The sequence below is a fragment of the Grampus griseus genome (genome assembly GCF_964374135.1).
Source record: "Grampus griseus genome assembly, chromosome: 7".
Lineage (NCBI taxonomy): Eukaryota > Metazoa > Chordata > Mammalia > Artiodactyla > Delphinidae > Grampus > Grampus griseus.
The window spans coordinates 18,708,106-18,720,724 of NC_139001.1; the positions used below are offsets into that span (position 1 = coordinate 18,708,106).

The 12,619-nt window shown below is 59.5% G+C and overlaps 2 protein-coding genes across 2 annotated transcripts; both read left to right on the forward strand.

The window, feature by feature from the left end:
• Positions 1 to 331: 331 nt before the first annotated feature.
• On the forward strand, positions 332 to 3,322 carry CRYBA2 (crystallin beta A2; the record flags this gene model as incomplete). The annotated part of the gene is made up of 4 exons (XM_082658356.1): positions 332 to 492; positions 1,253 to 1,394; positions 2,539 to 2,681; positions 3,175 to 3,322. The coding sequence occupies 4 exons, from the start codon at positions 332 to 334 to the stop codon at positions 3,320 to 3,322; spliced, it is 594 nt and encodes a 197-aa protein (XP_082514482.1).
• A 4,757-nt stretch (positions 3,323 to 8,079) lies between these two features.
• FEV (FEV transcription factor, ETS family member) lies at positions 8,080 to 11,521 on the forward strand (the record flags this gene model as incomplete). Its single annotated transcript, XM_082657968.1, has 3 exons — positions 8,080 to 8,131; positions 8,874 to 8,948; positions 10,932 to 11,521. 3 exons carry the CDS (start codon positions 8,080 to 8,082, stop codon positions 11,519 to 11,521), a joined length of 717 nt encoding a protein of 238 aa, XP_082514094.1.
• Between the last annotated feature and the right edge of the window lie 1,098 nt (positions 11,522 to 12,619).

The following is a 12,619-nucleotide window of genomic DNA, read 5'->3' on the forward strand; positions in this document are numbered from 1 at the left end:
GCTGACTCAGCTCCCCCCCACCGCAGCGCGAGAGGGTGCGGAGAGCGGGCGAGGCCTGGTATAAAGCCCCGCACGCCCGCCCAGCTCGCGCGCAGCCTCTCCGCTTCCGTCAGTACCGCGCCCACCCACCGGGTGAATACTCGGTGCTGGGGCGCGGTCTCTTCGGGCCGGGGAGGGCGAGATGGGGAAAAGCCGCTAGCGGCCAGGGTCCGGCCCGCGGTCCTTCACCTCCCATCAGGGTTGGGAGAGGTTGGGCGGGGTTGGGCGGGCCTGGGCGGGGAGTGGGCTCTCGAGACGCTGAGCGCTTGGTCCCGTCCCTGTCTGCAGCGGCATGAGCAGCGCCCCCGCACAGGGCCCAGCGCCCGCCAGCCTCACGCTTTGGGATGAGGAGGACTTCCAGGGCCGCCGCAGCCGGCTGCTGAGCGACTGCACCAACATCGGCGAGCGCGTAGGCCTGCGCCGGGTGCGCTCGGTCAAGGTGGAAAATGGCGCGTGAGTGATGCCCCGGCGCGGTTGGGCTGGGTTGAGGGGCGCCAGGCTCCCCTGGCGCAAGCTGCGAGACGGGGTCCTCGGCTCCCAGTCCTCCATTCCCCAGACTGTATGTAAGCCCCGGCTGAGAGAGACCCAGCCACGTGGAACATATCTCGGCTTCCTCAAAACTCCCCACCTGCCCCAAAACAAATCATGAGAAAGATTGTATCCTCGTGTGAGCTAAAGGGATAAAGGCGAGAAGCGACCCTTTGCGGGACTCCGTGGGGCCAGTCTGAACCCTGAAGGGGTTCCCAGTGTATTTCTGTCCCTTCCAAAGTTAGATGGCTCTAAGCTTCGTTTAGCAAAAGAAGCCAAATCCCTTCCGCCCGCCCCACCCCGGTCTCCTAGAGACTGGGGCCCTCAAGAAAGCTGAGGCCCCTGAGCTATTGCAGTTTGCTACTGCAGGTTAGGGGGGTTCCTACACCTACCTTTGCAGGGGCCAAAATCCTTGCGATAGGAGTGCTTGGTCGGGTGATCTTCGTAGACTGGAAAATTCCTTCCAGCCTGGGGGCCCTGAGCTGGAAGCCTGGACCCCTCAAACCCCAGATAGAAGCCGGCTTAGGGTCTTTAGCCTCTAGAGGGGCTGGGTTGCCTTGTGATGGGTGTGTTAAGGGAAAGGCCTTGGGTGGAGGCAAAGATCGGTTCTGTAAAAGCAAGGGGGAGGGGGAGGAATGAATGAGGCTGGGGCAGATGCCTCGCAGCTTCCATTATTTTTCCCCAGTTGGGTGGCCTTCGAGTACCCCGACTTCCAGGGACAGCAGTTCATTCTGGAGAAAGGTGACTACCCTCGCTGGAGTGCCTGGAGCGGCAGTGGCGGCCACCACAGCGACCAGCTGCTGTCCTTCCGGCCAGTGCTCTGCGCGGTGAGCACAGCCCTCCCCCTCCCCCTCTGCGTCCTAGCTCCTAGCTCCAGGCCCTGGCCCCACCACAGCACCTGGAAAGACTGTCCCCTCACTGTACGGGGGGTGTAAACACAACTCCTAGATGGGTAGGAGTGGCATTACTTCCCAGAACCAGAGGGGTCTCAGAAATTGTGGAACGTGGGCCTAAGCCAAGCATCGGAAATCAGCACCACGGACAGCCCCGAGACCGTGCAGTCTTGAGCCCCGTTCCTCACACCCAGTCGTCCACAGGTCCGCACATGTCAGCGAGCGCTTCTGTTGTCACACAGCACCGTGAGGTGGGGTGACTGCTCTTAACCTCATACATAGGTGTGGAAATGGGGCTCAGAGGGCAAAGTGATTTGACCCTGGTCACAAAGGTTAACATGAGAATAGAACTCAATCAGGGATCAAGGCTGAGAAGGGGTTAGTCTCTGTGTGTGTGTTTGGGGGGAAGGGGTTGGTAATAAATCAAATACACTGGAGGGGAGGATCTCACTTCCCATTTCTGCCGATTTATCTACCCTACTGGTGAGGCCTGGGGCTGTGTGGTGGAGGACAGAAAGCAGGTGCTGACTCAGCCCAGTTTCTCCATCCCAGGAGGCCAAGGAGCCCTGCAGGGGGAAGGCCCTGGCACAATGGGAGCCCAGACTCAACAAACACTGATGCCCCGGCCTGTACGTTCTGACTTTTCTCTCCACCCTTCTCTGGGTCCTAACCTATGAGAGGCTATGCCCAGGGTGCTGGGCAGGGGGTTGATAGTCAATGCTTCCTTAGGGAAAGTGTCTTGCTTAGTGGACCAGATTTCCCTCAGGACCTCTGATTTTCCTCCTGCAAAACATGTCCATGTCAAAAGATGCTCTCTACCCCTGATGTGGAAGTGTCTCTGGGAACAGCCCCCTCAGTCTCACCACTTCAATCCAAAGCCATAGAAGGGACCAGGCTGGGGACCTCTGAGCATCCCAGCTTCCCAGACTGATATGGAGCTGATGGAGTGAACTCTGGGTGTGTTTATGGACCCTGTGTCTTTACAGCTTATGCTGGGCAGAGTGTTGGGGGAGTCGGGCTGAGAATGTATCCTCTTTGGAGGGCCTGACCTGTCCACCCCTACTTTCTTGTGCCTCAGAACCACAGTGACAGCCGTGTGACACTTTTTGAGGGGGAAAACTTCCAGGGCTGCAAGTTTGAACTCAATGATGACTACCCATCCCTGCCTTCCATGGGCTGGGCCAGCAAGGATGTGGGTTCCCTCAAAGTCAGCTCTGGAGCGTGAGTCCTGGGATTGGAACAGGGAAGAAGAGCAGGGAGGAGGGTGGGGACCAGGGAGGAGGGTGGGGACCAGGAAGGAGGGTGGGGAAAAGTGACAGGGGTGCTAAGAGACACAGTAAAGAGAGACATTGGGGGCTAGGGGACGGGGGAGTGAGGTCATGGGAGACTGAGAGGCAAGGGGAAGTGAGATGATGGAGACAGACTGGGAGGGATGGGGCAGGTAATAGGAGAATGAGTCAGGGGGGCAATGTGGGTAGAGGAAGGGATTGAAAACATGGGTGAGGAGGCAATGGAGGGTGGGAATAGGAGACAAGATGAAGAAGGTGTTAGGAAGACCTGGAGCAGTGGACAGGGCAGGGAGAGATCCATGTAGGGAAAAGAGAAACCATAGTTTTGGAGCTGGGGATCGGAGCTGAGAAAGGAGGACCAGACGTGGAGGACATGGGGGGGGGAGCAGAGCCTACTTACCACCCCTGTGCCTTCACTGGCCTAGGTGGGTGGCCTACCAGTACCCAGGCTACCGGGGCTACCAGTATGTATTGGAGCAGGACCGCCACAGCGGGGAGTTCCGTAACTACAGTGAATTCGGCACGCAGGCCCACACTGGGCAGCTGCAGTCCATTCGGAGAGTCCAGCACTAGGCTCCACAGCCCCGGCGCCTCCCATGAGGACCCTCAATAAAGGCTCCTGAACCTGCCTGCCCCGCTTGCCTCCTTTTTGGTGTCTTGCTTTGCAATCTCCATCCTTATCCTTCTGAGGGTCCTTCTCTGCCAACCCTCCCCTCCCCTCTGGCTCCAGGACCCTTGACTGGAGCATACACTGGCTTAGGATGTATGTGGCTGATGGGTCTGAGATGAAAATGCTGGTAAGAATCCTGGGGATCCTGTTAAATGCAACCAGCCCCACACCTCTCCTTGGCAAAGGCCTATCAGCTTGGACCAGGTGTACCGCTAGCCCAGATCGTTCCTTTGCCATCCTCTGGTTTGGGCGCACATAGCTCCACGGCAGGGCTCATAGCTGAATTTCAACCTTCACACACCCCCTGGGCCAGGCTCCAGCATTCGGGGCAGGACCTCCTTAGCTCTGTGCAGCAGCCCTGCTGGGCTCCTCTCTGACCCCCACCCCTACCTTTTCGAGCCCCTATCTTCACCCTGGCTCCCTACCCAGCCTAAGGGAAGCTTGCACCCATTTCCCAGCTTTGTAGAATCTCCGCCTTATAGAGGAGCAAGGGTGTGAGAGGGGTAATTGCTGGGAGGTCCCACTGCCTCCTAGAGGAGATGTGCTTTCTCTGAGCAAAGCCCTAGGCCCTTTGAATAACAATCCCTCGTGGTATTAAGCTCCAGCATTTATTGTACAAAGCATTTGCATACCTTGCCTCTCAGCTGTCTCAAAAACTCCCTCTTCGTTCTTCCTCTTCCTCCCCACTCTTCAGAGGACTAGTGAGCTGCAGAGGCCACCCCTGAGCCACTGACCACAGCGAGCCCGGGTTCTGGGGCAGGTGGTAGAAGCCCACAGCCATGGTGGGGTTGAATGTGGCAGCAGCCATCAGAGTCCGTGGCACCAATGTGGCTTCTTTCCAGCTCCCTCTTTGACTCAGTTTATGATAATCTCGCCCACATAGGCAGGGCCTTCAAGGTCCTTGGGAGGCCCTTCATCCTGTCTCTCAGGGATGCTTGAGTTTTCAAGCCCCTGGTGGACCAATCCATGGGGAGGGGTGGCCCAGATCATTGCCCCAGCCCAGGGGAGTCAAAGCGATGTTGGAGAAAAGTCAGATTTGGACCTGGGCATTTCCCAGGGGCCCAGCTGTGCACAGTCAGGCATCTGCTCCCTTGGGAAGAGTCCTGGACCAGAGGTCAGAACACCCAGGACCCAGTCACATAGCATCCCCCAGCCTCAATTCCCTCACCTATAAACTGGGGCTATTGAGTCCTGCCTTGTCTCTCTCGCAGGGTTGTTGTGAGGATTCAAGGAGAACTGCCTGGAAATGCTTGTGGTTCAGAAAAGAACTAGGGCACTTACCATAGGACCTCCCTTCCCTGCCTCTCCCCATGGATCTCAGGGTTGGGTCAGGGGACCAAGGACAGAGTTCTAGGTGGGGTATGAATTCTGCTTCATACCTAGATGGGTTCTGAAGTCCATCGCCCCTGTCACATTTGATCCTCCTAATAGCTTCCATTCTTCATCCATTTCACCAATGAAGAAACTGCAGCTCCTCTGAGAGGGAGAAGCCTTGATGAGGTCATCCACTTAATTGGTGACAAAGCCAGGACCTGAACACAGGGCTCCAGACACCAAATCCAGGCTGTTAACCGGAGGCTGACCTGAGCTGTGGCCAAAAGCCTCAGGCCTCAGCAGAGCCCCAAACCTTTGTGGGCTCCAGAGGAGCCTGGGGTTCCTCTGTAGTCACAGGCTCCTAACTGTCCCCTTGTGGGCATGGTAATAGTAACAACAGCTAAATATATGCAGCTTTGTCTGAGCACTCAGCATGTGTTATATAAGCCTAATAATTCTGTATGGTTGGTACTATAATCCCCATTTTACAGATGAATAGACTAAGGTACAGAGGTTATGTAACTTCCCCAAAAGCCACGCAACTAGGAAATGGGGGCTCTGGAGTTGAGCCCAGACCCAAACTGGTCTCAGAGCCCAGCAGCCCATCTCTGCACTGCCTGTATTGGGGGCAGGCAGTGGGCAAAGGGAGATCTGGTATCTACCATAAGCTGAGCTGCCTTCCCTCCAGGAAGGTCCATGGTTACTAGGACCACCCAGCAAGATGCTTTCAGGAAGTGGCAGTGTGACCCTGCCAGGGTATGCCCTGTCTCTACAGGTGTCCCCACCTGTACAGTGAAGGAGTTGGGGGAGCTAATATTTGTTGCAGCCTTTGCCAGCATGGCCTTCTAGGTTTTCTTAGACCCACGGGTCCAACTCTGCTCCCCACATTAGCAAATAAGGAGGGGGTGCGCAGAGGCCAGGCTGGGCCCGAGTGTTCTCACCTTCCTACCGTCCCTCTATGCTGGGCAGGCTGATGGTCTGCAGAACACGGTGGGGCTCACACCCAGCCAGGTGCGAGGATGATGGCAGGGAAGCTGCCTGGATTTGCTCATTGGCTGCACTCAGCCAAAGGCCAAAGGGGACGGAGGAGGTCATATCCTTTCCATTGGTGCAGCCGAGACCCCGGTGCAGTACGGTGTGCCCCTCACTCCCTCACAAACTCTTCGCAGAGCCCACCTACCCCTCAGTCCCTGAGTCCTCAGTGAGGTGGGGGTGGGGGCGGAGCCTGAGCTGTTGATCCTTCATCAGCTCAGCTCGGAGCTGGGATGTCCGGATAGATGCCCACTCTAAGCGCCTCTCCCTTCTGCCTCTGCCTTCCACTCAGAGCATTAGTGGGTGAAACTTGCTGCCTCCCCATTCTTGCAACTCTGGCCCCCTGTTCCTCATTTTCTATCTGGGGAAGTGACAAGAAAGCATGAAGGAGAGAGAGTGAGACCTCGGCCGGACCCTCAAGACCCTCTGCTCCCTCAAAGCCCTGAGTTTTGTTCCTAGGGAGCATCCCAACCTCTCATCTTTCCCCCACCAGGTTCCACCTGCACATCCTGAAGCCTCCACCCCTGTCCCTTTAGGATCCTCTAGGGTCCTGGGATTACCCCCCCCCCCATTTTCCCCTAGACTCACCTCCCACACTCCTCCTTGGTTCCTTCTGATTTTTGTACCCTCCACCAGCAAGGAGGAACACCCCAGGAGTTAACAGCAAGTGAAGAATGCAAGAGGCCCCACAGAAACCCCTCCCCCAGCTGGACTTCCCAGCCATCCTCAGTCAGGCAACCCAGGACCAGGGATCCTGCAGAAAACCTGCCCACTTCCATCCAAGTGCCCTGAAGTCCCAGGCCTCCTCACCTCCTGAAGTCAAGCAGTGGGAGAGAAAGGCCTTGAGATTATCGATTCTGACCGGAGTCACCGGGTGCTGCATGGCTGCAGGTGGGCTCCTGTCTCAGAGACCCATCTTCAGGCAGCATCCCTCCTTAGTGTGCCCCTCCAGAGCCAGGAAGCCCCACAGGTACCCAGAGACTCCAGGCCACCTGGGAACCACATCAGGTTTGCTAATACCCCCCTTCGCCCCTTTCTCGGAGTGTATTTACTTCCACTCCCCCTGGGTTGGGGGACCTTGTACGGTGCACCTGTTTTAACTCCTCTACTCCTGCTAGAGCAAGGTGCCAACTGCAGCCTAGTTCTGGGATAATCAGGATGGGAATAGTTGTGAGGGTAGATGGTAAGCTGGGATGACAAGGGATGGGGAAAGATAGAAGAGAAATGGTTGGGGGGGATGGAAGGGGGATCACGAGTCACCCATTTGCCACAAATTAGTGAGAACAAACGAATGAGAAAAGGAAGGGAAAGAGAGAGATGGGATGGAGAGGTAGAGAGGAGACAGAAGGGAGATGGGAGGAGGAGGGACTACATGGAAGAAGAAGGAGAGACCTAGAAAGGGGGAGGAAGGACAAGCCACTAAAAGTTGTGCGGGAGACGCCCCAGCGCTGGCCCGGAGGCCTGGGAGCCCCGGAAAGGCAGGAAACCGGGGAAAACAAGAGGGAGACAGGGAAGGAGATCAGGTCTCCAGGGAAGAGCAGAGAGGGGGAGAGGAGAGGAGGGAGGAGTAGCGGGGATGGAGGAAGCGGGGTAGATAAAGGGAGCAACGGCTGCCGACCCGGAGCGCAGCGACAGGAGAGAGGGAGGGAAGCGGAAATTTAAAAGTGAAGATGCAGATAACGCAGCCTGGAGACGGGAACCCGGGTGGGGGTGGGGTGGGGAGAGGGGAGGCGAGTGGAGCGGTGAGGTGGGGTGGATGGGTGAGAAGGAGGGAGCCCCCTACCCCCTTGTGGCCCCGGGGGTACCAAGGATTGGGGTACCCCGCCCCAATCCTGTTTGCTCAGAGTCAGGGAGGCGGAAAAGAAATGGGCTCCTGACCCCTGCCAGAGCGCGAGGCCCAGGCCCATCCCCCGCGCGTCTCCCGGGTTGCGAGGTGCGGGGGGCTGCCGGGTGCGCTTGGCTGCCGCGCGGCAAGTCGGAGACTTTATTGCGATGGGGCGATAAGAGGGGCGGGGGCGGGGTCCGGGGGGCCGAGGCTGCAGCTCTTTAATTAAAACGGAAATTGCGGCCCCTGCCCGCGCGGGGGCCCGGAGGGTTCCGAGCAGCCTGGTAGCTGGGAGCATCGCTCCAGGACCCCTCCATCCCCCGCCACACCCGGGCAGCCCCCTCCCGCCAGGCCTTGCTGGACCCAGCGCCTTCTCCCTGTCACCCGCTGTCGCCTCGGGCGGGGATCGGTGCCCCGGAGCGCAAAGCCTGACGCGATCCCCCTCTCCCACCCCCACCCCCACCTCCCACCGCCCAGGCCCTGGCGGCGATGAGACAGAGCGGCGCCTCCCAACCCCTGCTGATCAACATGTACCTGCCAGGTACCAGGGACCAGCCGGGGGCTGGAGGCACCAGGACCCGGGGCGGGAAGTCTGGGCTGGGGCTTGGAAAGAGGATACTGCGGTCCAAGGGAAGGGGGCGCGGTCCAGAGAATCGGATCTCTGGGAGAACTGAGCAGTCTAGGGCGCTGGGAGACCTTAAAGGCAGATGGAGCGCTTTGGGGTTTTAGTGTGAGATTTAGAGGACCTGAAGTGAGCCGACTGGGAGCCTGGGAAGACAAGAGCGCCAGTTCAGCGGCTGAAAGAGACTGGCAGGGGGAGCAGAGGTCTACAGTGTGGCAGGGGACTCAGTGCGCATGCAGTGTTGGGAGGTTGTGGTCAGCCGGGAGTCTCCTGTGCACCCTCGTGGCCCCTCACCTCCGTGCTCCGAGCGTTCCCACCAGCCCAGCTTTCCAGGCGCCCTCTCCTCTCCGGTGGGCTCTGCGCGCTCCGGCTCGCTGGCGCAAACCCCGCTCGGCTTTATAAGGCTCCCGCCGGCCCGTTCAGAAAGCGGATTTCCTTTTTCCTGGACGCGTTTCCTGACTTGGGCGTTATGGAGGGGCTCCGCGCGGCGCGCGCCCGGGCCAGGCTCCGGGAGGAGGAGCCGGACGGATCGGGCCCCCAGCCTCGCGCCGGGGAGCCAAGGCACCCCCCTGTTCCCCCTTGAGCCTTGGCCTGGGGCCCTTTCGGGCAAGTCGGCAACCTCCGCCTCGATCCGCCTGATTGTTTTCTCCTGCTGCCACAGATCCCGTCGGAGACGGTCTCTTCAAGGAAGGAAAGAGCCCGGGGTGGGGGCCGCTGAGCCCCGCGGTACAAAAAGGTGAGCTGGCCAACGGGGTGGACGGGCGGAGGCGAAGACAGTGGATCGGGTCCGGGGTACCCACCGCATACGGACAGGCGCCACTGCCGCCTGAACAGAGGGTGGGAGAGATACGCGATGCTGGGCTTTGGGAAGCAGAGGGTCGGGGCATGGTTGTGGGGAGGCTCGGGGTGGGGGGAACATTCATTTGGCCTTTGGCTCCTGCACCTTCTGAGACCCAGGGTTGAACTCGATGGCCAGGGCAGATGAAGATCCTGCCCCACCCCCTTTCAGCTGGGAATGTTTTTCCTGCTGTGGGGCTGGGGCTGAGGTGCTTGGTGTCATTTCCCTACTGGCAGCGGGAGCCCAAGGCATCGGCACCGCCCAGCAAGGTGACCCGGAGAATTATTCCCTGGCCACTCCAGGCCGACTCACCATTAGCACCAGGGCCAGCATCCACCTGCCCCACTGGGCCATGCCAGGCTCTGTGAGTCAAGCCCTCTGGGCCATTGCAGTTGATTCCCAGGTTGGTCACCCAGTCTCTGCCGGTGGCTAAATTATCCTCGGTTTTGCCATGTTGGCAGCCGAACCTGGCCGGCCTTCCAGGCCAAGCCTCCCCACAGGTCCCCACCCAGTCGGTACCCTAGATCTCACCAAGTTACCGTGACCAGAAAAACAAGGTTGGCAACTGCTTTATCCAAAAGGGAACACAACACCCAACAGGAATGAGCTTCCAAGCCTCTACGCCCCTCAGTACCAGATGCACATTTTAACCCAAATCTTCCCTTGCTTCTGACCCTAAAATTCAACAGTCCTGACCTGGAGCCAGGCAGCTCCTCACCGGGCTGGTGTGGAGGGACTTGGATCAAAATGATGTTGGAGGGCAGCATCTGGGTCCTGAGCGAGTTGTTGAAAAAAGAAGAGTTTCAGCAGGCTCAATTTAAAACAGACAGTTTCGAGGAAAATCCTTTATTCTGAAAGAGTGTGTGGGGGGGGGAGGGCGGGTAATGCTATCAAGATTTTTCTCCAACTGTCTGATTGAGGCTCCAAGACAGAGAAGCAGGAGTTCTCTCTCACTACCCACTTACCCGGGAAAGCCTCCTGGCCGTTTTTAGCACCCCCCCAAATCCAGACGGGACAGAAGAGTCTGGAGATTAGCCAAAGATGGGAGGAGGCAGGGAGCCAAGCAGAGAGGCTTCCCGGTCTCCTCTCCTCTTCTCAGAGCGGCGCATCACGCCCCCAGGGAACTACGACACCTTGGTACCCTGGGAATCCCGCCTGTTTCGAAAAAAGAGGCCGAACCGGAGTAGCCCCAGCACCAGACGCTGGCAAGGGTGGGGAGACTTCAGAGGCTGCCATTCCTCTCACGCTTAGGGAGCCACTGTGCCCATTCTTGTCTGATGTGGTACCTCGAGGAAGCCAGCCACCACCTCGTCTCCACCTCGGGCAGGGGGTCCAACTGTATGCCTTGTCCGGTGGCTGGGGTGATCCTGCTGCAGGCCTGCTTCTTCCCTCTGGATCTCTGGACGTGGTCCGGCTGGGATGTGGCAGTCTAACCACCTATGTAGGCTACCCTGTGCGGTTGTGCAGGCTCTGCACCGAGTAAGAGCACTAAGCCGAAGGGCTGATATCCCGCCTTTGCTCACCTCCGAGAGCCCTGTGCGTTGGAGCGCCTCTACCTCTATACAGAGGAGGTGACGCTTCCCTTTCTCACCCCAGTTCTCATAAAGCTGTGCGCCCGCGGGGTTGCGTCCTCCTTAGTGGGAGACTCGTTTCCATTGTGCAAAAGCGCGGTACTGGCTAGGGACGGCTTTGCTGATCAGCGCCTCCCTGGCCAGCCGCCCCAGCTGTGCCCAATTACACAGCTGGACGTGCCCTTTTCCTCCCTGATATCGGTCCCCACCTCCGACTCGGCGGGGTGGGAGGTCGTCTCCCACCTCACCTCTTCCCCCGCCGCTAGCCTCCCTCATCCCGCCGGTGGCTGACTGCCCCGCTTCCCCACAGGCAGCGGCCAGATCCAGCTGTGGCAGTTTCTGCTGGAGCTGCTGGCTGACCGCGCGAACGCCGGCTGCATCGCGTGGGAGGGTGGCCACGGCGAGTTCAAGCTCACGGACCCAGACGAGGTGGCGCGGCGCTGGGGCGAGCGCAAGAGCAAGCCCAACATGAACTACGACAAGCTGAGCCGCGCGCTGCGCTACTACTATGACAAGAACATCATGAGCAAGGTGCACGGCAAGCGCTACGCCTACCGCTTCGACTTCCAGGGCCTGGCGCAGGCCTGCCAGCCGCCCCCCGCGCACGCTCACGCCGCCGCCGCCGCGGCCGCCGCCGCGGCCGCCGCCGCCCAGGAAGGCGCACTCTACAAGCTGCAGCCCAGCCTGGCCCCACTGCCCTTCCCCGGCCTCTCCAAACTCAACCTCATGGCCGCCTCGGCCGGCGTTGCGCCCGCCGGCTTCTCCTACTGGCCGGGTCCGGGCCCCGCCGCCGCCGCCGCCGCCACCGCCGCGCTCTACCCCAGCCCCGGGTTGCAGCCCCCGTCCGGGCCCTTCGGCGCGGTGGCCGCCGCCTCGCACCTGGGGGGCCATTACCACTAGACGGGGCGGCCGGATGCCCCGTGGCCTCTCCCAGACGCCCAGAGCCTCGCTCAATCCCATCCACATCCCGGAGAGGGGCCGGCGCCTCCGCCGCTGTTCCTTCAACCTCAGATTTTACTTCGCCCGCTGCACCCCCCCGGGGGAAGGGGCCTGTAGTCGCCTCAATCTTCCTTTAACACCGGATTTGCCCCCCGCCTCATCCCGCAACCCCCGAGGGAGGGTGACTGTGCCTGCATTTCCTCTAACCTTCTTCTAGACCTCAGATCCCTGAAAGGGGTTCTCGGGTCTCCCCTGATTTTTCCTCCCCTCCATCTGTACTTCCCTCTGGCTTCTGGAAGCCCCTCCATTATGATCCCTCTCTTATTCCAAATTTTCTCTCTCTCTCTCTCTCTCTTTTTTTTGTCCCCCACGGAGCTGCCCCGATTCCAGTATGACCGAGGCCCAGCAGAGTCCACCTTCTCCTCCCCTGGCACCTCAGCGGGCTTGGTAAGGGCCGCGTCTCCCTTGACACTTCTAGGTAGCTTCCGGGCCCCCTTCCTCCCGCCCCCAACTTCCCACAGGACTGCCTTGTGTTTCTATTACCTTCCAGACCTATTAAAGCTCCCAAGCTCCCCACTGCCTCTTCTCTCTGTTCTTAGCTGCACCAAAACCTTGACTGGGGTTGGGGGTGGGTGTGGTTGTGGAAAAGGTCGTGAGACGCCCAGCTCAGGCCTGAGCAGAAAGGCCTGCCAAGGAAAAGCTCGAGAGAATGAGGGCAGGCAGGCTTCGGTGCTACTGGAGGGGAGCGCGGAGCCTCTAATGCATGGGCTCCTGCTGCAGCGCCCCTCCTACCTGGCAGTCGAGCCCAGCCTGCCTCATCCGGCCTTCCACTTGCCCCTTCCCCCTACCCCATCCCAACTTCCCTCCCAACGCGCAGCGGCATGCCACCTTCCCCCATCTCACCCATCCTTACGCAAGTTCCTCACCTCCTCCCAACCTCCACCCCACCTTGTCTCATCTTCACACCATCTCAATCTTTCCTCAGTCCCTCCATTTCATCCCCTTCCCCACCTCTCCTCTCCTCTCCATCCTACCTTCACTCAGACTTTCTCTCTCACT